Below are 26,017 nucleotides of genomic sequence, written 5' to 3'. Positions count from 1 at the left end.
ATATTCATCATCAAAATGAAGATTTCAAGATTTATCTTGGAGTACAATGCTGTCAAAAAAAAAAAAAAAAACACAACTCACTGCCATTGAGCCGATTCTGACTCACAGTGACCCCCTTTGGGTTTCCAAGGCAGTAAATCTTTATGGCTGTAGATTGCCCAGTCTTCCTTCCACAGAGTGGCTAGTGGTTTTGAACCACCAACCTTCTGGTTAGCAGTCAAATGCCTTAGGCACTACAATGACAGTATAATATACATATGCTTACAAAGAAGATCAGTTAATACAACTATTATTCCAATTTACTTATCAAACACTAAAGACAAAGATGAAGAAATTAAAGATTTATTTACCAACTTCGGCAGTCTGAAATTGACCAAACATGCCATCAAGATGTATTTATTATTACTGATGACTGGAATTTGAAAGTTGGAGACAAAGAAACAGCATTGGTAGTTGGAAATACAGCCTTTGTTATCAAAATGACACCAGAGGTCTCATGATAGGTGTGGTAGTTAAGGTAGTGTATCAACTTGGCTGGGTTTGGTTGACTAACTGGGCAGTTGGATATAGTATTCCCCATTGTGAGACAGACTGGTAATCACCTGCATGGTGGAATCTACTGTGAATAGCCGAGTAGCTGCCTTAGGGATGTGGTCTGTTTCCTGTATATAAAGAGAAGCCTTGGAGAATGGTCTCTAGCTTATGGCACACCTGAACCCTGCATGGAGCCGTGTTGTTGTTCAGCAGCCTGTCATGCTCTGCCAACCTTGGGACTTCCAATGTACTTGAATTAATGGCCTACCATGTGGTTTGGTAACATGGAATATATAGGAAACAGATCAACTACATCTGTGGAAAGAGATGATGGAGAATCTCAATTATTATCAGTCAGAACAAGGCCAGGGGCCAGTGGTGGAGCAGATTATTAATTGCTCATACGCAAGTTTCAGTGGAAGCTGAAGAAAATTAAAACAAATCCACAAGAGTCAAAATACCACCATTAGTATATCCCACTTGAATTTAGAGACCATCTGAAGAACAGATTTGACGCATTGAATACCAGTGACCGATGAGTTGTGGGATAACATCAAGAACATTGTACATGAAGAAAGCAAAAGGTCATTAAAAAGATAGGAAAAGAACAAAAGATCAAAACTGATGTCAGAAGAGACTCTGAACCTTGCTCTTGAATGAAGAGAAGCTAAAACAAGTGGAAGAAATGATGAAGTAACAGAGCTGAACAGATATCAAAGGGTAGCTTGAGAGGACAAAATAAAGTATTATGATGAAATGTGCAAAGACCTGGAAATAGATAACCAAAAGGGAAGAACATGCTTAGCATTTCTCAGGCCAAAAGAACTGAAGAAAAAAATCAAGCCTTGAGTTGCAACATTAAATATTCTTTGAGCAAAATAGTGAACAACGTAGGAAACATCCAAAGAAGGTGGAAGGAATACACAGAGTCACTGTAACAAAAAGAATTAGTTGATGTTCAACCACTTCAGGAAATAGCATATAATCAAGAACCGATGGTACTGAAGAAAGAAGTCCAAGGTGCACTGAAGGAATTGGTGAAAAACTAAGGCTCCAGGAACTGACCGAATACCCACTGAGATGTTCCAACAAACAGATGCAATGCTGGAAGCAGTTCCTTGTCTATGCCAAGAAATTTGGAAGACAGCTAATGGCCAACTGACTGGAAAGATCCGTATTTGTGCCCATTCCAAAGAAAAATGATCCAACACAATGCAGAAAGTATCAAACAATATCATTAATAACACACACACAAGTAAAATTTTGCTGAAGAGAATTAAGAAATGGTTGCAGCAGTATATTGACAGGGAACTGCCAGAAATTCAATACAGTTTCAGAAGAGGAGGTAGAAGGGGGGTATCATTACTGATGTCAGATGGATCCTGGCTGAAAGCAAAGAATATGAGAAGGATGTTTACCTGTGTGACTATGCAAATGTGTTCAACTGTGTGGATCATAACAAATTATGGATAATATTGTGAAGAGTGGGAATTCCAGAACACATAATTGTGCTCAGAAAGAACCTATACATAGACCAAGGACAGTCATTTGAACAGAATAAGGGGATACTGCATGGTTTAAAATAAGGAAATGTGTGCATCAGGGTTATAGTTTTCACCATACTTATACAATCTGTATGCTGAGCAAATAATATGAAAAGCTCTAGTATATGAAGAAGAACATGGCATTAAGATTGGAAGAGGACTCATTAATAACCTGCAATATGCAGATGACACAACCTTGCTTGCTGAAAGCAAAGAGGACTTGAAGCACTTAGTGATGAAGACCAAAGTCTACAGCCTTCAGTATGGATTACATCTCAACATGAAGAAAACAAAAATCTTCACAACTGGACCAATAAGCAACATCATGATAAATGGAGAAAAGATTGAAATTGTCAAGCATTTCATTTTACTAGGACCCACAATCAGTGCCACAATCAGCAGTCAAAAAATCAAAAGAGGTATCATTAGCAAATCTACTGTTAGAGACCTCTTGAAAGTGTTAAAGAGCACAGATTTCACTTAGCAGGTTAAGGTGCACCTGACCTAAGCCACTGTCATTTCAATGGTCTTGTATGCATGTGAAAGCTGAACATTGAATAAACAAGACCACAGAAGAACTGATGCATTTTAATTTTTGGTGTTGGTGAAGAATATTGAGTATACTACAGATTGCCAGGAGAAGGAACCAATCTCTACTGGAAGAAGTACAATCAGCATGCTCCTTAGAAGCAAAAACGCCCAGATTTCGTCTTTCATAATTTCGTCACTTTATTAGAAGGGACAAGTCTCTGGAGAAGGATATCATGCTTGGTTAATTAGAGGTTCACCAATAAAGGGCAAGGCCCTCAGCAAAATAGACTAACAAAGTGTCTGCAACAACGTGATCAAGCATGGCAAAGACGGTGAGGATGGCGCAGGACCAGGCAGTGTTTCATTCTGTTGTACATAGGGTCACCATGTGTGGAAACCAACTCTGAGGCATTGAACAACAACAATCTGACATGAGACAAGGGCTTCTCCTGTCTTTCTAACATGCAGTGACCTCAGCTATGGACAAGGAAATATCTTCCCAGTCTATTGGCAGTTTAAAGTGCTTTCCAAATATAAAAGACCAAGAAAAACTGCTGTCAAGTTGGAACCAACTCATAGCGACCCCTCCTTGGGTTTCCGAGGGGGTATCACTACAGAAGTAGATTGCCCAACCTTCCTTCTGAATAGAATGTGCAGGTAAGGCATATTTCTATTTAATAAGCTGTTGTTCAATGTTGCGTTGTGTTTATCTTTAAAAAAAAAATCCCACTGCCAAGGAGTCAATTCCTACTCATAGGGACCCCCATTGGGTTTTTGAGGATGTAAATCCCCACAGAAGTAGATTGCCTGTTCTTCCTTCCACGGAATGGTTGGTGGGTTTGAACCATCAACCTTCTGGTTAGCAGTCAAATGTGTTAGGCACTGCACCACATGAGTCTATGAGATTTTATTTGTACTATCTGGGAAATTCCTAAATGACTTCTGATAAACCACACATGTGTCCTCAAACAGCATCTGTCTAATTTAGCAAAAACAAAATGACTTGTTTATTATTAGTGTTACAGTAAATCATGCCTTTAATTCTTCCCCCTCCTCTTAAAAGCTTGCTTTCAAAAACAAACATAAGGATGAAGTTCTGGACACTAAAGACCTGCAGATGGAAGCAATGATCTAAATCAGTTCTTTGGCCTATAAACTCTGACAACATCCTTTTACATCGATTTTCCATATATTTCTCAGTGATCTAGGTGGCCTCCCATGTTAATGAGAGTTTCATGTGCTGATGGAGAATCTGGAAGTGCAGGTGTCCAAGAAAACTCCTGTACCTGGCATTAAAATTTCTGCAAGGAGCTGATAGGATTACTGAGATTTAATTCTACCACCCGCCTAAGGTTATAATGAATCCCACCCTGGAAACAAAAAAGAAAAGAACAGGTTGCCTAGGTACAGCTGGTTGTCAGAAATTGTGCATAAACAGTTAGGCTCTAAAGAGATGCCAATCATCCCTGAGAACAGATGAAATGAACTTGGCAATCTAATATTTGGTCAAGTGCATTTTCCCTGTTGGAAGCTTTTCTTTCTAATCAGCCAGGAGGTATATACTGATTCCTTTTGGAAGTATCTACTGACCTTTTGGAGTGGGGTGGAGGAAGTCTTGAAAATTGATCTTTGCAGGTATTATTATCCAAGAGAATCATTTGTAATGAGAATTCACAATTGATGGTTTTGAATTGAGTCTGTGACTAAAGGAATTGAATTATGGTACTAAACCAATAACCAAACCTATTGTCATTGAGTTCATTCTGACTCGATGACCTTACAGGACAGACAAGAACTGCCCCATAGGGTTTCCAAGGCTGTAATGTTTATGGAAACAGACTGCTGCATCGTTCTTCTGTGGAGCAACTGGTAGGAGCAGACTGCTGACTTTTTGGTTAGCAGCTGAGTGCACTAACCACTGTGCCACTAGGGCTCTTTTATGGTACTATAGAAATTGATAATCAAAGCTGAATTTGGGCATCCACTGGTTTAGCTCCCAAGTTATCTATTTCTGTCTCCTTTTCTTTGTTGTCTTACCCGCCAAAAGACACAGGGAATGTCCAGAGAAAGGTTGTATAAGATGCATTTCATATTTGGCTTTCTAAATGAGATTCATTTATTTACTTATGGTTGAATTAGAGGAAATATCACATTCAAGGAATAAATGTATTGCCTGAGTTTTCTTTGCATGGTAAAGGATTGCAAAATAGATAAATTCTTGCCATATTGGAATTGGAGTTTTCTAAATAAATGGAAGCATCCTTTCAAATTAATGAATGTCTGTGGCAGGAGAAAGGCAACCAAGCTGCATGCTTCATCGACCAAAAACAAAAGTCGAACCCCTACCAGCAAGTGGATTCCAACTCACAGTAACCCTGTAAGACAGGGCAGAACTCCCCATAGGGTTTCCAAGGCTGCAATCTTTACAGAAGGACACTGCCTCACCTTTCTCCCATGGAGCAGCTGGTAGGTTTGAACCACTGGCATTTTGATTAGCAGCCTTAACCAAAACATCACCAGAGCTCCTTACAAAATTAAAACAAGGAAAGAAGAAATGCTTGTCCAATGATCTGTGGTTTTCCTGTGCCTACTAGAGGAAAGGGACAAGGCTTGGCATCGACCTGTGCTTTCAACATGCTGCTTCGCCATCTAAATTCACCAACCAGTGTGCCCACAATACTGCATTACCATTAACACCAAACACCAGGCTACAGATAAATACATAAACACCAGAGAGGACCAGACAGGGGTCAGTGAACAGGAGTACACTCTAGACCAAGGATAGATTCAGCACAGGCTAATCTTGCACAGATACCAGTGATACAAAATACCTGCAATCCTTACAGAAGCAATAGAAGACAGACACAGAGTAATCCCTCACAGACACCCAGACACTATGGGAGAGACATCCAACAGATCTACCATCTCAGGACCATAGTACTGGGGGACACCAGACTCAATTGTCACAACAAAATACATAAAAGCCTTGTTCCTCATCCTACATTGGTGAGTAGCAACTGGGGTCTTAAAAGCTTTCAAGTGGTCATCTAAAGATGCACCTAATGGTCTCTTAGTGTCAGAAGCAAAGAAGAGCGCAAAAAAAGGGGACATTTGGGAGCAATCAGCCCTAGGACATGATGGCCCTCGAGACCAGAAGAAGTAGATGATGCCTGGCTACCAATGTCAACTACTCTGGAAAGGTTCAAATCTGGAGATCCTGGACAGAGTGGGAGGAAAAATGTGGAACAAAATCCAAAACCTCAATAATGACCAGAATTACTGGTCAGATAGAATCTGGTGAGACCCCCAATACTGGAATACTGGCCCTGGAATACATTCTGCACCTGGAATAAAACTCAGTCCCAGGGGCTGGCTCTCAGCCCAATAGTTAAGATGTACATGCAGCCACTCAACCAGGATGACGTACCCACATACTCTATGGTAATACATCCCTTGGAGCAATATACCACAGGGCACCAGAGGGGCAACACTCACACAAAGGTAATACAGGACAGACAGGAGTGAATAACTATGAGGGGTACAGGGAGAGGGTTACTGGACAGGGAGGGGAGGAGACTATGTTAGGGTTGGGCATGGTAAATGGGGAGTGAAACCAAATGTACATGTAACATTGAATGTAAAACAAACTCTTAAAATAATAAAAAAAAATTCACTCTGTGGATTAATTGAATTTTTTCATGCTCTGAGAAGTGAAAATCTATCCATACTAATTTCATGCATTTCCACCTGGGTCACACAATGTGCACAACTACTTTCAAACCACAAGAGAACAAGCACAGATGTTGCTGCACTAAACACATCATCTTTTTCTTCCCCTAGCAGTGTCCAAAGTCCTTAACATAATGGGAGTTGTAACTAGCATTTATCCACTGGAACCATTCTTAACACATGATTAGACACATCTATTTCAACCACATACTTGGAGGTGACAAGAGGTGAAATGTTTCCTTGATGAACATGACCACACTGGTGTGTGTGTGTGTGTGTGTGTGTGTGTGATGCTTCTAGACAGGAACAAATATTTAGAAATGCTGAAAAAAAGCATCCCTTGCACATAACCTTGCAGGTTTTTGGAACAGCAAGCACTGTTGTTGTACTTCTAGATTTAAAGCTAGGAAGAAACACACATCACTTTGCATGATTTTAATAAAACTGCCAGTGTTTTGAAAGAAATGGAAAGAACTGGCTCTTAATTTGTTTGAATTACTTTCGATAAAGACATTTTAATTGAGATGCATTTTATATGAGACACATGAATATTCTAAATCTAGACACTTTAAGAAAGATAAGTAGATAAACAGATGTTCACACAAATCCTTCTGGAAATAGCAAAGTTCTTTGACCAAGTGAATTGGATTATTACATTATTTTGCCAGACACCAGTTGTGGACGAGTTGATTCTGACTCATAGTGACCCCATACGGGTCAGAGTAGAACTGTGCGCTCCATAGGATCTTTGTTGTTGTTGTTATGTGCCGTCGAGTCGGCCCCAACTCATAGCGACCCCTCCTTGGGTTTCCGGAGCAGTATCACTATGGAAGTAGATTGCTCCATCTTCCTTCTGAGGAGTGGCTGGTGGGTTTGAACCGCCAGCCTTCTGGTTAGCAGTCAAGTGCCTTAGGCACTATGCTACCAGAGTTTCCTCATAGGTTTTTAGTGACTGGTTTTTCAGAAGCAGATTGCCAGGTCTTTCTTCCATGGAATGCAACCTCTAACTTTACAGTTAGCAGCTCAGCACATTCACCATTTGCACCCACCAGGGACTCCTAATGTGCTGTAGAAGCTGATAATCAGAGATGAATTGGGGCATACACCAGTTTAACCCCCAAACTATCTATCCCTGCAACATTTTCTTGTTTACTTATTCCCCAGAAGACACAAGGAATGTCCAGGAGAAGGTTGTGTAAGATGTATTCCATATTTCGCTTTCTACATGAGATCCATTTATTTACTTGGGGTTGATTTAGAGGGAATATCATGTTAAAAGAACAACGTGCTGATTATTTTCTCTTTGCAAGGTAAATGATTGCTAAATAGATAAATTCTTGCCATCTTAGTATTGGAGCTTTCTAAAGAAATGGCACTATTCTCCCAAGTAAGAAATATAGTGGATAAGGCATTTGGCTGCTAACAAGAAGGTCAGCGGTTCAAACCCACCAGCTGCTCTGTGGAAGGAAAATGGGGCAATCTACTTCCATGAAGATTTACAGCCTTGGAAACCCAGTGGGGGTTGCTATGAGTCAGGATCCACTCGATAGCAGTAAATTTTTTTTTTTAATCCTTCCAAGTGAATGAAATATTTATAAACAGAAGTTAAAACTAAACAAAGAGTATTCTATATGTTCTGTAGAATATCACTTCTTGAGAATGGTATAATTAGTATGGATTTATTCTGCAGTAGTTTAAGTAACTACCAGTACTGGTACCAGTTGCCATCAAGGCAATTCAGGTTCATGGTGACCCCATGTAGAACTTTGCTCCATAGCATTTTCAACAGTGAGTTCTCAGAAGCATATCACCAGGCCTTTCTTCCAAACCACTTTTGGGTAGACTGGAACCTCCAACTTTTCAAGTAGCAGCTGAGCATGTTAACTGTTTGTATCACCCAGGGACTGCTTAAATAATTAGGTCTATAAAATTCTGCATATTATATCTTCCTTTATTAAGACTGGGAACTTAATTTTTTTTTTCTCTTCTCCCCATAAACTCTGCACACTTTCTGAAACATAGGGGAAAAAAAAAAACCCAAAAAACTTTTCTTCAGTATTTTACGTTTCATGCCATTTTCTAGCTTCTTTTCACTATCATGAGTATTTTTCACTGGAAGTTTTCTATTTCATTTTCCGATTCTCAAACATAAGGCTCTGTCTGATTTCTTGCACCTGTAGCCATTAGCCTGTGCACTGATCTGGATATCAAATCTTTCTGTTTCTTCTGAGCTGGGATCTACCTGCATCAGCTTTAGCCCTAAGTCAACACAGCACGTCTTAGAAGCATAAGACAACTGTAATGATTTTCTTCATACACCTGGATCCCTGGTGCTCCTCTGTTCCCTTCTCTCTTCCAAGTAAGTATTATGGCTTTTAAAATGCTCAGAATTGAATGTGATATTTGTCTTCTTAAGGAAGGAGAAAGACCAGGTATTGACAGGACTTTAAGGAGTGAGCAGTCTGTAATGGTGGGTAAACCCAGGCCTTGCAAACATTTCCTTCAAAGATTGGAGAAAGATGAACTTTGAGGGCTCCTCTTATCTCCTCTCATGGGCTGCACTTCCCTGAAAGCTAGCACAAAAGAATCAAGAAAAACAGGCCCCACTAGTGAAGTTTCTATGTGAAATTTCCAGATAAGCTTCAGGGTGAAGCCAACCTAAACAACTATTCGATCTAAGGAAAAGGATATCTTCTTAATTAAAATTATTTTTCTATGTGTGGCTTCACATGATTATCAATAGTATTAAAAACCAATTCTATTTATGTCTCATATGTTTATATTTTCATCTCAGGTTAGGCCAGGGCACTAGCTGATAGAGAAAATTTATTTCTAATGGAATAATATTCTTAAGTGCTTTAAAGAATTTCTGAAGCTATCTGGTCCAATCATCCACCTCCTGACAAATCCCATCTATCGCCCATTCAAGCTTGCTAAAAGAATAAAGGAACTTAATTTATTTTTCTGCTTAATCCAGAGCACGTAGTTAGAAGTTTAGTGAATCAGAAATGTAAGAAAAATAGAACTTTGGTAAAATTAAAATTTTGTTCTTCTGAAGGAAGGCAATTAGAAGAATGCCATATATGCATTTTTTAACCCCGTGAGATAGAATTTGAAAAAAAAAAAAGCACAAGTCACTTGCATAAGTGCATATATGATTATTCTGAGTCATAACATGTGCAATTAATCTCCAATGCTTACTCTGTTCAATAGTTGATGTGGTGCAGTGAATTACTTAAGGTGGTTCTTCTAGCCATGGTCTTTATGACTCCCACCAGATGACTGGGTGGAGCTATGCAAATGTGAGGTGCTTGTGGCCCACCAAGGGGATTGAATAGCTTGCTAACAATGTAAATAAGGTGTATGGCACTCTTGTGTGAGGGGAACCATGCAAATTAGGTGTATGAAATCCTAATGTGGGGATTGGTCAGTTTTGCCATCTTGTAAGGCTTAAAATTAGCCATTTCAGAGGCAGAAAGGGGGATCTCACTACCAACAAGAAAGAAAAGCCAGGAGTGGAGTGTATCCTTGGACCTGAGATCCTGGCACTGAGAAAGCAGAGAGACGGTGAAAGCAGAGGCAGCAGAAGCAACAGAACCAAGTGACAGGCACGAGACAGAGAAGTAGCTTCCCCGCCCATAAAGTCAGAAAGCTGAGTGCCTTTGGGCAGGAGGCTTGATGGTGGAGTGGAGTGCTTCTCCAGGCTCCTATTGACAAAGCTAAAAAAGCTTTGTAACACTTGCCTGAGCAGAGCAGAGGTCAGGCCAAGGGCCACAGACAGGAGTACCTATGGGCATGGCTGAGGGAAGGCTGTCCTGATTAAAGAATTAGATCCTGAGTGTTCCTGACTTGAATTGTAACCTGTTAATTCTCTAATAAACCCCATAATCATGAGTATTGTCTGTGAGCTCTATGTGGCCATTGCAGTGAATTATCAAACCCAGCAGAGAAATAGAGCGTACCATGGGAGGGATGGTTGGTGTCAGAAGTTGCACAAAGTTTGGAGGGTGGTGGCATGTCTGACCTCCACTTCACAGGAATCAGCCATAAGCTGTTGATGTCGTTCTGCATCCTCTTTTCCCCTTGTGAACTTAGAGGAGGTCAGAAGCCACCAGCATGCCATTTTTGCAGTTGCACATATAAAAACATAATGCATTTTATTACTATTGGGATTTATAGAGCATTTTCGATTTAATCTACTTTCTTCTCTCTAGAATTGAATGAGATTAGATGGTTGACGGGGGTAGAGAAAAGATATAAGGGTGTGTGTTTGTGCGTGTACGCATGTCTGTGTTTCAGGTCAGCATCTAAAATTGCTATTCTTATGTGGATCAAAATTGCCATTTTGATGTGGAGCTTTCAAATGGTGCATTAAAGGAGAAATAGATGAGGGCATGAAATATATCTACCCACAGCCAGGACACTGGAATTTTCAATGTACACCTCTCTCCCTTGCACACTGCAGCTAAATTTTCTCTGTATGTGCTTGATACGTTTCAAACTGCATGATCTGTCAACTATGAAGAACACAGGTTTTTTTTTGTTTTGTTTTGTTTTTGCCCTGGGGCTCTTAAACTAGGATGCAAAATTATTTAAACTTTAGGAATTGGTTACATTACTTGATGCATAAACATAGCCATTGTTCCTAAATGTGAACATTAATACACTCTAAAAGGTACAATTATTACCACTGGGACAGAAATCAACAAACCCCACTAAAGGAATTTCTTAAAACTGTTTTCATAAAATCTGTGCATGTTATGGATTTCATTAACATTTTACTCCCTGAGGATTCCCACTTGTATAATAACAGAAGTTCTTTAAATTTTAAACACCAAAGACAGGAACAGCCTTTCACCCAAAACAGATGTGAAACTATCAGCTTTGCCTTCCTATTGGTCCACAGTTAACAAACTAGTTGGTAATTGATAGCTCTTAATGTGTTGTTGTTTAGGTTATAGAAATGAAAACTTAATATTATTTTTCTCATGAAATGATAAGTTAATAAGCAATAGACGGGGTTTTCAACCACAGTTGCTTGTTCTTGATTACATCTGAAGTTTTAGAAAACAACAATAACAATAACCCCTTGAGTTTAGATACTGTTAAAAAAAAAAAAAGAGAGAGAAAGAAAGCTAACATAGGTAGACAAAGGAAGGTCAATGACACAACTCTGTCCCTGTGTGAATGAGCTAATTTCGGTCTTATTTTTCCTTGATCTTGTCAACTATAACTTGTGTTTCCTTTTCTTAATCCCATTCTTATCCATGCATGTTGAGACCCAATGGTGTAGTCTTCTAAAATAACATCTGTATTTATTTAGCTAAAAACAGTTCACTTTTAAAAGCTAAAAATAGTGAAGCTTAAGATAAATATGTGGGGAGGTCCATGATGCTATTTTCCTGCATAAGGTAAACAGACACATCTATATTTTTGGAAAACAAAAGAACTAAAATCTGTCTAAATATCAACAACAAGCAGTTCAGATAAGACAAAACCTAGACAAGCAACACATTACTTTTCTTTTAAAATGTCCATTAACCAGATAATTAAAAAAAAAAAGACCTAATTAAGAATTTGAGTATCTTCTATACCAGTGGTTTCTAATGGAGGTTATTTTGTCCCCTAGGGGGTGCATCAAGAAAGTTTGGAAACATTTTTGGATGCCATGTCCTGTGTGTGTGTGTGTGTGTGTGTGTACGTGTACTGGCATTTAGTGAGTAGAAACAGGAATGCCACCAAACAGCCTACAACGCACAGGATAGTTTGGAAACATTTTTGGATGCCATGTCCTGTGCGTGTGTGTGTGTGTATGTATACTGGCATTTAGTGAGTAGAAACAGGAATGCCACCAAACAGCCTACAACGCACAGGATAACCCAACAACAAAGAATCATCCAATCCAAAATGTTAGTGCTGTCCAGATTGAGAACTCCACTCTAGACATAGAGTGCTGAGTAATGCAAATGGTTAAGTACCAAAAAGTTGGCAGTTCGAACCCACTCAAAGGTACTTGAGAAGAAAGCTGGTACCAAAAGATCACGGCTTTGAAAACGCTGTGTAGTGCAGTTCAGCTCTATATGGATAAGGTAGCCATGAGTCAGAATCTACTCCATAGCACCAAGTTAGAGTTTAGGTTGGTCCCAGACATAATCCAACTATTTGTTAACCATAAAGCTTCTGCAACAGACATTATTTACCAATCAGCAATTAAGTAGGGACAGACTGAGGTTTAAACATGTTTTCTTGATGACGACAAAGGATTTCCATCTTTAGGACCAAAACCAAACCAAACTCATTGCCATGAGTGAATTCTGATTCACAGTGGCTCCACAGGACAGAATAGAACTGTCCCCAAGTCTCTACATCTTTAGAGAAGCAGACTGCCATATCTTTCTCCTGTGGAGCAGCTAGTAGGTTCAAACATCCCACCTTTTGGTTAGCTGAGTGCTTAACCACTAAGCCACCATTGGTCCTTGTCTTCAGTCAAAACTCTTAGACACTATGCCACCAGAGCTCCTTCTTCAGGACACCACCCTCAAAATGGATAAAAGTCAATTTTTCACATATTGTTACAACCATGTAGTATGAAGGACATGGAAGCAAGAATGCTAAGATTCTAGTGTAGGTTCTGTCATTACCTTGTTATATGATCTTGCAAATCGCATAGACAGAATTGCACTTAGCTGTAACTTCTGCATCTATTCAAAATACAAATTTCAGAGAAAATGACAGTTGCATGCTATCTTCTATTTCTCCTCTAGAATATAACTGAGAATGCTGATTCCAAATAGGCACTGGCATAAAACAATAAAACTGAAAACCGTAAGCAAAATGCAACTTGGATGCCACACAAATTAACTTATTTTTAAGTGTAATTCTTTCTAAACAGTCGTGGTGCTTCTAATATTGCCTTTCCTATGATGTTTCATTATACAAATCTAAGAGGATTTTTAAAGTCTCATAATTTCTTTAGGGTATGTTAACATTAAATAGCATAGTGGCTAAGGCACTTGACTGTTAACCAGAAGGCTGGCAGTTCAAACCCACCAGCCACTCCTCGGAAGGAAGATGGGGCAATCTACTTCCACAGTGATACTGCCTCGGAAACCTAAGGAGGGGTCGCTATGAGTTGGGTCCGACTCAACGGCACATAACAACAACAACAACATTAAATACTACATAGTAAAATTGACAGATATTTTACAACTGAATTAAGTGATCTACTTAACCAAAATGGCTAAAATCACCATGGTAATTTCTATAAGGCAAAAAAACTGGTTACAAATTTCCAAATATTTAACTGGCACATAGAGATTCTGTTTTCCTTAAGTCATATCCTTCTTAAAAACAAGAACAATAACTGAATTTAACGTATCTCTATATATTTCTCTCAAATGATTTTGTGCAAAGTGAAAAATCAAGGTAGTAGAGAAAGTGGGAGTTCTGGTGGCATTGTGCCTGAAGCATTTGGTTGCCAACCAGAAGGCTGGTGGTTCAAACCCACTCCTTGGAAGGAAGATTGGGCGATCTAGTTCTGTAGAGATACTACCTCAGAAACCAAGGAGGGGTCGCTATGAGTCAAATTGACTTGAAGACAGTGAGTTTGGTTTTGAGTTAGTAGAGAAAGTATTAGGACAAGTTTCTCAGGACACAGTAGTTTTGGGACCATAGACTTTCTGGGTGGAACGGACCTATGATATATTAAGAAGTAGGATGTAAAGTCTTTATTTTAGGCAGGAAGTAGAAATCAATGAAGAATTGGGGTAAGATAACAAAGGCTCACCTTTTTTGAAGCATATTTTCTCCCTTCCAGATGAATGTTTTAGTTAAAACAGCATGTTAATATTAGTTGAAATAAACACACAGGGCATAACACACCTGGGGAATCATCATTCAATTGAACAGCTGTATTTTCCCTAAATTTGCCAACATTCTATTTTACATGCATCATTCCACATTTGGGCAACTCAGTGAGCAATTTCTGTCAGTTGTCTGGTTAGAGATTTATAAAGCATCATTTTATTGTAATTTTGGCAATTTTCTAATGATCTGAATGAGTTAATACACTCCCTAAAGTGTCTGGTTTATAACCACAGCGTGTTTACAATCAGGATAACCTGGCACAATGTATGTGCTGGATTAGTCAATTTAGCAGATGGAACCCATTTTGAATCCAGCATTACAGATTATAAACTCACTAGAAATGGGCAATTTTATGAAAAATCAAAAACTATTTCATAGGAGATATCTGTTTTCACACTCAACATATTAATATAAAAGAATGAATTATTTTTTTTTCCCAGAAGGTTTACAAAGAAAAATAATTATATATGAAATTCATTAAAAAGACATTCTAAAGCATCAAGATACTTACTTCAGTGATTTTTAGCTTTAAAAATACTTTCTATTTTGGGAGACTCTAATCTTAAAGAGAAAGAAAAGAGTTTCAAGTATCAAATTCTTCTAACTGAATAAGCAAGCAGTTATTTCTTCCACCCACAATTCGATAAAACTTATAATAACACTGTTTGTCAGAGGAAATATTTCCAAGTATTCATGAGTCATTTAAATCCATTTGGTGCTTAAATGTGGTCCAGTCATCCCTTTAAGTCCTTTTTTTTCGGTCTCCTTTCTCAGCAAGTTGTAACTGACAATCTAAGTTTTGAATCATGACAAAGCCACTTTGCCAATTGCCAGCAGCAACAAGCCTAGCCCTGGATTGAATGTTGGTGTCTCCTATGGACAGCAAACCTTGAAGGATTTTCTGACTTCTTGAAGGTACAAGGAAAGGCACTGGGGCTGTCAGGAAATTGAATATTTGAGTGAGACCCTATTGTTGTGATGCATAAGGCTTAAGACCTCACCATACTTTGTAGTCTTTATATATTTGTCATAATTGTATCTGTCCAGCTTACTTCAATCAAGAGAGTATGAAATGAAAAACTACAATTCGAATGTCAAAGAGCTATGCAAACACCAACTGGATCTGTGTCAGATCTGACCGTAATCTGTGATTCATCGGCTATCTACTGTCCAAACCTCTTATTCAGTGCCTCCTTGCTAATCTAAATCTCACAAAGGAAGTCCGCTTTAATTGTGTAGTACTGAGGTTTCCCAGAAGTTCTCTCTTTTCCCAAAGTCAGGACTTTGGTGAAACATTTAACCTCTCTGGGCCTCAGTTGTCTCCTATGAAGATAAGGATAACAATTTCTTCTACTTACTTCATCTTCTAAGATTCAAATGGGGTGGGGTATATGAAAAGGTGCTTTAAAAAAAGAAAAAAATACAACAGAAGCATAAGGTTTTGTTGTTAGAAACATGTTTTACAATTAATGTTAAAATCCATAAAGCAACCTAAAGTCTACTTGGATTTGAATAGCTTCATGTGCTGAACTTGTAATGAGAGCACTTATTTTCTCTGACACTACACTATAGTTACGAGTGAGTGGAAATAATTTTGTGTGGGTTGTTGGGGGTATGTTTTGATTCAGTTTAGCTTATCTACCCACAAAGGGCATTTGCTACTGGTGTCTGTTTATAAAGTTCCCTCAATTAGAAAAATGTTGAAGAATTTAATATTATCCAAGAGAAATAAACAGAAAGCAAAAGGAAAACACAGAAATAAGCTTTCTCAGAAGGTTAGCTCTAGCTTCTCTCTTCTGGAACATTCCTTCTCCTCACACCTCAAAATTAACATCTATGTTAGAAGATATGGTGGAGAAAGAAGGAGCTTTTGCTTGAGATGCTTACAGTTACAGAATGTTTACCTGGTGCTTTTCTTTCTTCAGTGTGATTAATCCATAAAAGGGCTGATTTACCAAATAAAACAGGAAGTGGTTTAGAAGCCAATTGCTTTTTGCTCCTTTCTAATAGGTGAATGTATAAATAATGTGTTCTGGTTACCTAGTACCACTCTGACAGGAAACATACCACAAATGGGATGGTTCAAACAAACAGGAGTTTATTCTTACAATTTGGGGGCTTTTAAGTCCAAGTTCAGAGTGCAAAGCTCTAGGAGCAGGTGAAAGCCCCTCAGCCTTGGCCTTCAGCTCCCATCCCACTGAAGCTAGAGGTTTTTCTTCCCTCAGACAGCTGCTGGCTGCTGAGGCTGAGAAGCCCAAGGTTGACAAATAAAATGGCATAGTCCGATGTTACCAAACCACACGGCAGGCCATTCATTTAAGTCCATTGTAAGTCCCAAGGTTGGTAGAGCATGGCAGACTGCTGAACAATGACACAGGTACATGCAGGGTCCAAGCATGCCATAAGCTAGAGACTATCCCCAAGGCCTCTCCTTATATACAGGAATAAGACCACATCCCTAAGGCAACTAGCTACCCAGCTGCTTGTGGTAGATCACACCATGGAAATGATTGCCAGTCTCATCATGGGTTATAACTACCACCACCAGCTTACCAGCCATTCAACCAGACCCAGCCAAGTTGACATACAAACATAACCACCACATAATCAATTTTTTTTTTCCTCACAGGAGACAATGTCTCAAAATTTGGAGAAGTGTAGAGCCTCAGTTGATTAGTCAAGTAATTGTATTTCTAAAGTCACTGGAGAGCGTGGTAATCAATTAGTCCCTGGTGCCATTTTTATTTCATTAGACTAGCAAAGTTCATATTCCATCCAAGCATTATGTCTCTTGCTTCTTCTTCTTTTTTTTTTTTTTTTTTTTTCTGTCTTCTGGCATTTTAATCAGGGAAAAGTCACAGTTGTTTTGAGGAAAGCACTCCCAAGGGCTTTAATTAAAGCTGGAAGGATAAATCTGTTTACAGTGTGGCGAACACTATCATTAATAAACATTGAAATAATTAACTAATTAAATTCTTCTTTGTGTGTGAATGGCTACATTTAGGGTCCATGAGAGGATGTCTCCTGAGCAGACACAGTACACCCACTCCTTTCTTATCGGTATAATCAAGTTCCAAAGACCAAGTTGTTATGCAAAAGTCAGAATTATGTGAAAATGGAGGAGACCATATCAGATTATAAAATGGATGATGACTGCATCATTACATAACTGCCAGATTACATCTTACATACCTGAGAATCATGGAGCACCCAAACTGACACATAACCTTACCCATCACAGCCAGCATTGCCCTTGTCACGTTACTGCCATACGTATGTCATTCTCAGTAGTTGGATAGTAGATTTTTACTATTGTCACAAATACGAAAAGTCAAATAATGAGATAGTTGATAACTGAGGAAGGAGTAGGTACATGCTATATATTTAGTTTGAAGAGATGGGAAGAAAAATCTGAGACTGCATTTCTCCAACAGTTATAATATCATAGTCAACTAGGGCTTGAATGAAATTACGGTTATGATCTCTATTTTATAGGAAAGGAAACTCAGTCTCAATGAGATTAATGACATAGACTATAATGATGTGTTTGAAAATTAAGCATTTTTACATTGCTGTTGTCTGTTGCCTTGGAGATAGTTCCACTTCCCGGGCACCCCATAGGAGCTCTGGTAGTGTAGTGCCTACAGCATTTGACTGCTCACCAGAAGGCTGGTGGTTCAAACCCACTAGCCACTCCTCAGAAGGAAGGTTGGGCAATCTACTTCCGTAGTGATACTGCCTCAGAAACCCAAGGAGTCGCTATGAGTCGGATTCAACTCTATGGCAGTGGGGTGGGTTTGGGGCACCCCATGTGTGTAGAGTAGAACCACTCCACAGAGTTTTCAAGGCTGTGACATTTTGGACACAGATTGCCAGTTCTGTCTTCCAAGATGCCTTTCACTCACTGCTGTGGAGTCGGAAACTCATAGCAACCGGTCCTTAGGTTTCCAAGTATCTCTATGGAAGTAGATTGCCCAACCTTCCTTCCAAGGAGTGGCTGGTTGGTTTGAACTGCCAGCCTTATGGTTAGCAATCAAATGCCTTAGGCACTACACCACCAGAGTTCCTAAGATGCTTCTGGGTAGGTTCAAACCAGTAACCAGAACCACGGATACATTGAATCTTTACTTTGAATCCCTGATTGTTTAACAAGAAGCAAAGGAAGAAAAAAGGTTAAAGTGATACTAAGATAAGCATCTCCAGGACACACAACACAGAATGGAATACTGTGAAAAAATGGGTAAATTTCAAAGTATGACAAACCCTGTCATTGACAATTAAGAGGTTTTAGCAACTCAGGATATGAGTGGCCTTTTGAGCAGGATACAACTGTGTGCAAACCCTCCAAAACGGAACTTCCCTTTGTGCTCCTTCTCATTAAACTGCTCCTTGACTTGTTTTTAAGTATTCTGGCAGACAACAGATCTCACAGGAAACACCAATGTGGACATTCATATCAATGGTTAATGATGCATTGTTTTTTTATGTCACTCAGTAATTTCCTAGACAAAACAATGGGAGTCCAAAGACTTTTCTTGTCTTGAAGGGAAGTCAGCATCCAATATGGCCTTATTAATTTAACACATGAGAGTATTTGTTCTTACTGTTACCACAGCAATAGGTTTTGGGGAGCATATCTCATGCAAAATGTGAAAAAGCTGGAAAAAGAAAACAAATGGTCACCAAATACTTAAGTGCATAATAATGGAAATGTATGTGTGTTAATGTTTCTGTGATTAGAGATAGGTGCCTCTTGCCCTCAGTCTAAATTATGCTGTATTTGTTAGTTAATTTCTGATACATCCAGCCAATGAAAACAAGCCAACCACTTCGAAGGAGTTTCAGAAATGCTGGAAACACACAAAATTATTCATAATTAGGTGATTGGTGGATGAAAACAGCTCTCACCAAGTAGTCAGATGCAACAAGCATGTAAATGAGCCCACTAAACTCCGAAAAAAATAAAAAGACAATTTTTACCTCAAGGTGAACCTGATGCTGAGCTTCTCTGACATTCACCTTTCAAAGAGATTCAGGAGCAAGGACCCTACGTTCTAGGTTTAGGAATAGTCAGCAACCCACTCGTCTCAGCATGAGCCTTCTCAGCATGGGGAAAACTTTGAAAGGAGGTGACTGATGCTTTATAAGCTATACTTGAATTTATATGAATGGTCATGAATAATAAAGATACAGCATAATGAAGTATAAAAAGGAAGGCTTTGTTTGGAGTCAAACCCACCTTGGTTCCAAGCCAGGTCACTTACTGTGACCTTGAGTGTGCTTCTAATCTCTCTGAACATCAATGTTCCCAGTTTTTAAATGGAGATAATTGTACCTCCCAGCATTGAAATGGGGACTGCTGTGAGGTTTAAATAAGAAATCTGTAAAGTACTTAGCATAGATCAGGCCACACAGTAAGCACTCAATAAACTATAACTATTCTATTACTCAAAAAACCTCATTGCCACTGAGTTGATTCTGACTCATAATGACCCCCATTAGGTTTCCAAGGCTGTAAATCTTTACAAAAGCAGACGTGGAGCGGGCTGGTGTGTTTGAACCACTGGCCTTTCGGTTGGCAGCCAAATGCCTTAACCACTACACCACTAGAGCTCCTTAACCATTCCATTAGTGGCATAATTGTCACTCATGCTGATCACCAAGTAGTTATAGCTCTCCTCTCTCCAGCACATGCTAAATTGCATCTCTCTATTTTCCCTTAAGAGCTCTGGTAGCGTAGTGCCTAAGGCATTTGACTGCTAACCAGAAGGCTGGTGGTTCAACCTCACCAGCCACTCCTCGGAAGGAAGGTTGGGCAATCTACTTGCGTAGTGATACTGCATCAGAAACCCAAGGAGGGGTCACTATGAGTAGGGTTCAAATCGACGGCACATAACAACAACATTTTCCCTTAGAGGAGCTCTGGTGGCATAGTGGATGAGAGACTTGACTGCTAACCCAGGAGGTCAGCGGTTCAAACCCACGAGCTGCCCTGTGGAAGGAAGATGGGGCTATCTATTTCCATAAAGATTTACAGCCTTGGAAGCCCAATAGGGGTTGCTATGAGTTGGAAACGACTCAATGGCAATGAGTTTGGTTTTTGGTATTTCATCTTAAAGAACAGTTGTTAAGTGCTCAGCTACCAACTGAAAGGTCAGTGACCAGTTGCTCCATGGAAGAAAGATGTGGAAGTTTACTTCTATAAAGATTATAGTCTTGGAAACCTGGTGGGGCAGTTCTACTCTGCCCTATTGGATCACTATGAGTTGGAATAAACTCATTGGCAATGGGTTTGGTTTGGTTTATTGCCTGTTGGCTCAGTGGTAGACTTCTCCCCTTCCATGTGGGAGACCTGAATTCATTGCCTAGCCAATGCACCTCATGTGCAACCACCATCTGTCTAACAATGGAAGCTTGTATGTTGCTGTGCTGCTGAATAGGTTTTAGGGGAACTTCCAAATTAAGACAGACTAGGAAGAAAGGTGTGGTGAACTACTTCTGAAAATCAGCCAATAAAAACCCTAAGGGTCACAGTCATCTGATCTGTAACCAATTATGGAGATGGCACAGGATCAGAGCAGTATCTCTTCCATTGCGTTGGGGTGCTAAGAATTGGGGCTATGCAAGAGCAGCTGGCAATAACAACAACTGCCCTTTGGAAGTTAGGTGTGGTCACGTGATTTGCTCTGGCCAATCCAACATGGGGTGAAGTGTCTGAGAGGGAACTTTAAGAGCCAATTCATGATTTGCCACTCTCTCTTTCTCCCTCTGCCTTGGTGATGGCAACATTTTAGATGATGGCTGCTCCCTCAGCTTGGGTCTCAGCCTATCAGAGACAGCAAGTAGCATGAACAAAATGTAAATCTTGTTTAGAGGTTTTGGTCACCTAGCTTATCCTGACCATGCTTCATCATTGATAGAAAGAGTTGGATAATCCTAGATTTTTTTCTCCTGAGGCCATCTCAAATTATGCTCAACTCTTAAGAATGATGAAAATCCTGTCATGATGACAAATGCTTTGTGAGACTCCAGTTAGTCTCCATGTTTCTATTGACCTAAATTGCCTTGGACAGAAGAATTGCTACAGTTGCAATTTCAGAACACTTGCAAGACCACTGCCCCTAAATTATTGAGCACTCCACACATTACCAAGAATAGGACTACATTACCATTCAAATATGCTTAGCACTACACAATGTAAGCTTTCCTCTAGAGGCATGTCTGTCAATCAAACTGAACTGCCTGTTGGTTTGGAGACGTGGAAAAACAAGTTACCAAGAGCTATTTTGACAATGGCAAATTCATTTCATCTTTGACTTAATCTTGAGCTGGATTCAGCAATCCCAAGGTAAAAGTCTCATCTTTTCTCACCTTCTACACATTTCTCAATGTTATCGTTTAGAGGTTAGCATGAGTTCAGTCCCCTGTAATAGGCCATTTCACTTTAAGTGTATGTTAAACTAATATTGACCTTTCCAAAGTCAAATGAAATCTGGTATTTGTGCTCAAAAGACTGAAACAGCAATAGATGTGGAAAGTGGAGGAGTAATCATCTCGGGTTTTTCTTGCTAAGAAACTCTCTCTGGGAATTAGTTATTTTATATATCTAGCAGTGACAGGGCTGGGTTGCCCAATTAACAAGGTAAGCATGGGATTCCTTGTGCTTATTTACTAATCTGTAGTAAAAAATTTCACATGCCTTTCACTACATCTTTGAATTGGAGTTGACTCAATGCCAACTGTTTTATAGCAGGAAAGGGAGTGTCAGAGCAAAGAACGAACAGAATATTCTGAATCAGAATACAAATAGGCACACAGTTGTATGTGAATACATAGTTGACAGAGACCAGCATCCTCAATTAAACCCCTTCTTTGGTGTACGCTATATAGACCTATGAAAGGAGCCCTGAACAAGCAATGGTTAAGTGCTTGGCTGCTAACTGAAAGGTCTGTGGTTCAAAACCATCAGCGGCTCTGTTGGAGAAAAGGCGTGGTAATCTGCTCGCATAAAGTTTCAGCCTAGGAAACCCTATGGGGCAGTTCTACTCTGTACTGCAGTGTCCCTATGAGTCAGAATCAACTCAATGGCATACAATAATAACACATAGATTTTTATGGAAAAATAAACCGCAACATTTTCTTTCCCCTCTTCTACCTTGAACAAACAAAAATCCTTATATTTGGAAATAATTATTTCATACAGATGTACACATAAGGTTAACGTATTTCATCAAGGAAATGAAATTATGCTAAAGTAGGAAGCATATTGATAGAAAATGTGTCATTGTTGGAAAAAATCCACATTTCCACTGTTACCACAGTGAGATATCTGTGCTCATATTCTGAGAAGAATATTATGTACCTATCTATATAAATGTATGTTCAGGTAAGTCACCTCAGCCAGCTTTTCTCTGATGATGCTGCTGCAATCATGGTGGTTGCTACCTACTGAACTTCTTTTCTTCTTGAGGGTATATGGCACGGTGAGGCTTCTTTTAAACAATGTTTTCTAGATCATCAGGATCTTCTCACCACAAGCATGCCAAGTCTTATGCTACATACCTGTATCCACTCTTTATAGGAATCTTCTCCAGGAGTCCACCCATTCTCAGGGTAGTTCAAGCGGGATCGCTCTGCAGACCAATTGGTACCATACTGGGAAGAAGCCAGGATCTGGTCAGAATGAATCTCTCCTGATTCCATGCCCAGAGCTTCCATACATTTGAAATCTGAAGGGGGTGGGGGGAAGGTCTGAAGTCATGAAAGCGTAGGTGACATAAGACATATATATTTTTCAATCTGGCAGACTAATGCCAGATGTTGACTTTAAAAACTGACATCAAGGGACTTACTAGAACTTAGCTCTAATGGTTACATTTTCATCGCAATGGTTTTTAAAAATAAGGCTGTGAAGATCATCTAGTTATTAATTATTTTCCCAACTGACCTAGGTTAACAGAAACACTATTTGGAATTCATTAGGAAATGATGAAAATACAGATTTATTTTCAAAGTTGAATGTACACAGAGATGCTACATGGATACATACCAATTGTGTTTACATAAAATGTTAGTACTAAATGATTTCCTACCATATCTTATATAAACTGAAAAAGGGCCTGTGTTCATTTACAATTCATATAGGGTGGACACTAGATCTTAACTCCCTGCCATTTAGATTCCTTGCGATTGGCACCAAGGCCACCTCTCTGGCCTGGTCATCATTATTAACATCATTAGTTTATTACACTAAAACACAAAAATATCCACTAGGGGTAACCTGCAGTATCATATGGCCCCTAAGAGCACCACAGCTTTACAACATAAAATAATAATGCTCACAATGATGACCATCAATCATCAAAACATGTTTTCCATTAGGCCCTGCATACTCAATTTGATGGTATTGGGAAATGAGTAATCAATTTTAAGAAAATGTTAATCCAACATAGCTAAAAGCTTTAGAGATTAAGTGGAAGATTCTCAACCATCCAGAAATGGTCAACAAGCCAAAATGACAAAAATGACAACTCTTCTACATTTTCTGTGCCATGATACATAAGATTTTTATAGTTCTGTACTTTTAAGCTTAGACATTTTATTTTCAAAATTAAAATTATTTATAGGCACAAAAATATAAACTAATTAAGCAACAAATTAATTACAAATTATATTTTTAAATTTAATTGGCCTTTTTTTTTTTTTTTCCAGTACGATCTGGTAGAGAAGATATTAAAATATGTAGAGAATAGGTCTTCCAAACATCCCATTGTCCTCACCTGATATTATTTTACCACCGGGCAGCTTGAACTGATGAAACATATAATCAATTTACTCTTTGTTCTTTCTATTTTTTTCATAAAAACAACTGAAGACCACATGAACCTTGAGAAAGTGCTGAGTTAATTGAATCCAGGATTTTAATAGAATCCAAAAATGTTGTTGTTATGTGCCATTGAGTTGGACCCGACTCATAGCGACCCCTCTTTGGGTTGCTGAGGCAGTATCACTACGGAAGTAGATTGCCCAACCTTCCTTTAGAGGAGTGGCTGGTGGGCTTGAAGCTCTAGCTTTCTGGTTAGCAGTCAAGTGCCTTAGGCACTATGCTACCAGAGCTCCTGAATCAAAAAATACATTACTATTAGAAAAGAAACAAAAATGGCTTCCTGCAGGGTCTCCCACTAAACCAAACTAGCATATACTCACTATACAATATGTGTGGCTGCTGTGTTAATGAACTTCTTGTAGATTTGTTCTTATTGTCCAGGATCAATGATTCTCAGGCTATTTCACATTTAAAAGAGTGAGGTAGGTGGTCTGGTCAAAGTCTATTGTTTCAAAGCACTCTTATCATTTCCCATTTTTCTCCCCTATGAGGCTCACAATCAACTTCTTCAGCCACATTTTTATTAAGAAAGCACACCAAATAGTTCATCCTATTGATATTCATAAAAAACCATTTTAAAAGAGAAAAGCAAACAGTTGGCGTCCCAATTCACAACACACTTCTTTAGTGTTTCATGTGGCCGCAGGTGTGTGAGGAGGAATAACGGAGTATTTACCACAGGGCTTTGCAAGATGAATAAGCACTGACCTTCAGAGACACTGCTCTGCAAGACACTGTAGTTTGCGGAGAAGCCTTCTTTTGCTATTGCACTGTCAGTGTAAAAAACCATGGATAGGATGCCCGATGAAGAACGGATTCGACCTGGTGTTTTCTGTCCACAGTAACGCCCAATGTGAGGGCCAACTGGAAAAGGAAAAATGCAGGCAATGTCAAAGTGTCTTTTCTTCCTAAAGCAAATGAAACAATAACCATTTGCAAACCTGGGTCCTAGCAGAATCCAGAAGTGTTTTCTAACCCAAAGCAAGTCTTCCCTAATGAAGGGGTTTGCATTGAGCATATTGGACCAGGTTTGCAGATAGAACTGTAGAATATGCTCAGAAGGGCAATGTCAGCACATTCCCCACTAGCAGAAACATTTTCAGGAGCAGAATCAAAATGTTTGGTTCTTGCAAAGTGACACCTTGGCATTCACCTCCATGGCCAATGGCACACACAGCTCAGCATTGAAAGACCCCACCTATGCTGTTGTGATTGCCATGACCTTTCAGACCTGTTCTCACTTCTCCTGCCTTAGGAGATGATCCAGTGGAAGGCTAATGTCTATGAATAGAGTAGTTCCAAAGGTCTGATCAAGCACTGTGTAACTCCAATCTCCTTCCTCCTTCCACCTTTTAGTCATGGATTCCCTTTAAGATAAGCAGCAAGAACAATGGTTTATTCCCTACTCAGAGCATACTCTGAAGACTAATGAGTAATTTTACCAGTTTGAACTTTCTAGAGATTACAGATGCCAATAATTTACAAATCACAATTTTCAATAAAAATGAAAGAAAATGTATCTTTCTCACTTGTCTCAGGTTTTTTTTTTTTTACATTTCTCAACAAAAGAGATGTAACCGAATTATGCTTGTGTCCAGTAGCCAAAAGATGGCCCAAAACAGCCATTTAACTCGGCTCTTCAGGAAAAAAAGTTGTCCCCAAAGCTGTAGACCATTTGAAACATGGATTAATTTGTGTTCATAATGTCAGCCCAGGGTTACAGGTGAGGAGAGACAACTCAGGGATGCCCAAAGTAGCAGGCGGGAAGAGCAGGAGAAAGGGGATTAAAACCCAGGAAGCCAGAGAGAAGAGCAATCAGCCGAAGGGATTAGGTGAGGAGAGGAAACTCAGGCTCGCCCAGAGTAGCAGGCCAGAAGAGCAGGAGAAAGGGGATAAAAGCCAGGAACCCAGACAGAAGAGCAGTCAG

At 39.4% G+C, this 26,017-nt stretch overlaps 1 protein-coding gene across 1 annotated transcript in view; it reads right to left on the bottom strand.

The window, feature by feature from the left end:
• NRP1 (neuropilin 1) overlaps positions 1-26,017 on the bottom strand; it is a 195,789-nt gene that overhangs the window by 77,977 nt on the left and 91,795 nt on the right. The window contains exons 5-6 of the mRNA XM_007942452.1: positions 24,799-24,954; positions 22,767-22,933 (exon numbers count right to left, since the gene is read on the bottom strand). Coding sequence (XP_007940643.1) covers positions 22,767-22,933; positions 24,799-24,954 — 323 coding nt within the window. The remainder of the gene's footprint in view (positions 1-22,766; positions 22,934-24,798; positions 24,955-26,017) is intronic.

This window comes from Orycteropus afer, unplaced genomic scaffold, assembly GCF_000298275.1.
Source record: "Orycteropus afer afer isolate SDZICR_OR568_19922 unplaced genomic scaffold, OryAfe1.0 scaffold00090, whole genome shotgun sequence".
In the NCBI taxonomy this organism is placed as follows: Eukaryota; Metazoa; Chordata; class Mammalia; order Tubulidentata; family Orycteropodidae; genus Orycteropus; species Orycteropus afer.
Note: the sequence above shows the minus strand (reverse complement) of the source record. Positions and strands in the feature narration are given on the sequence as shown.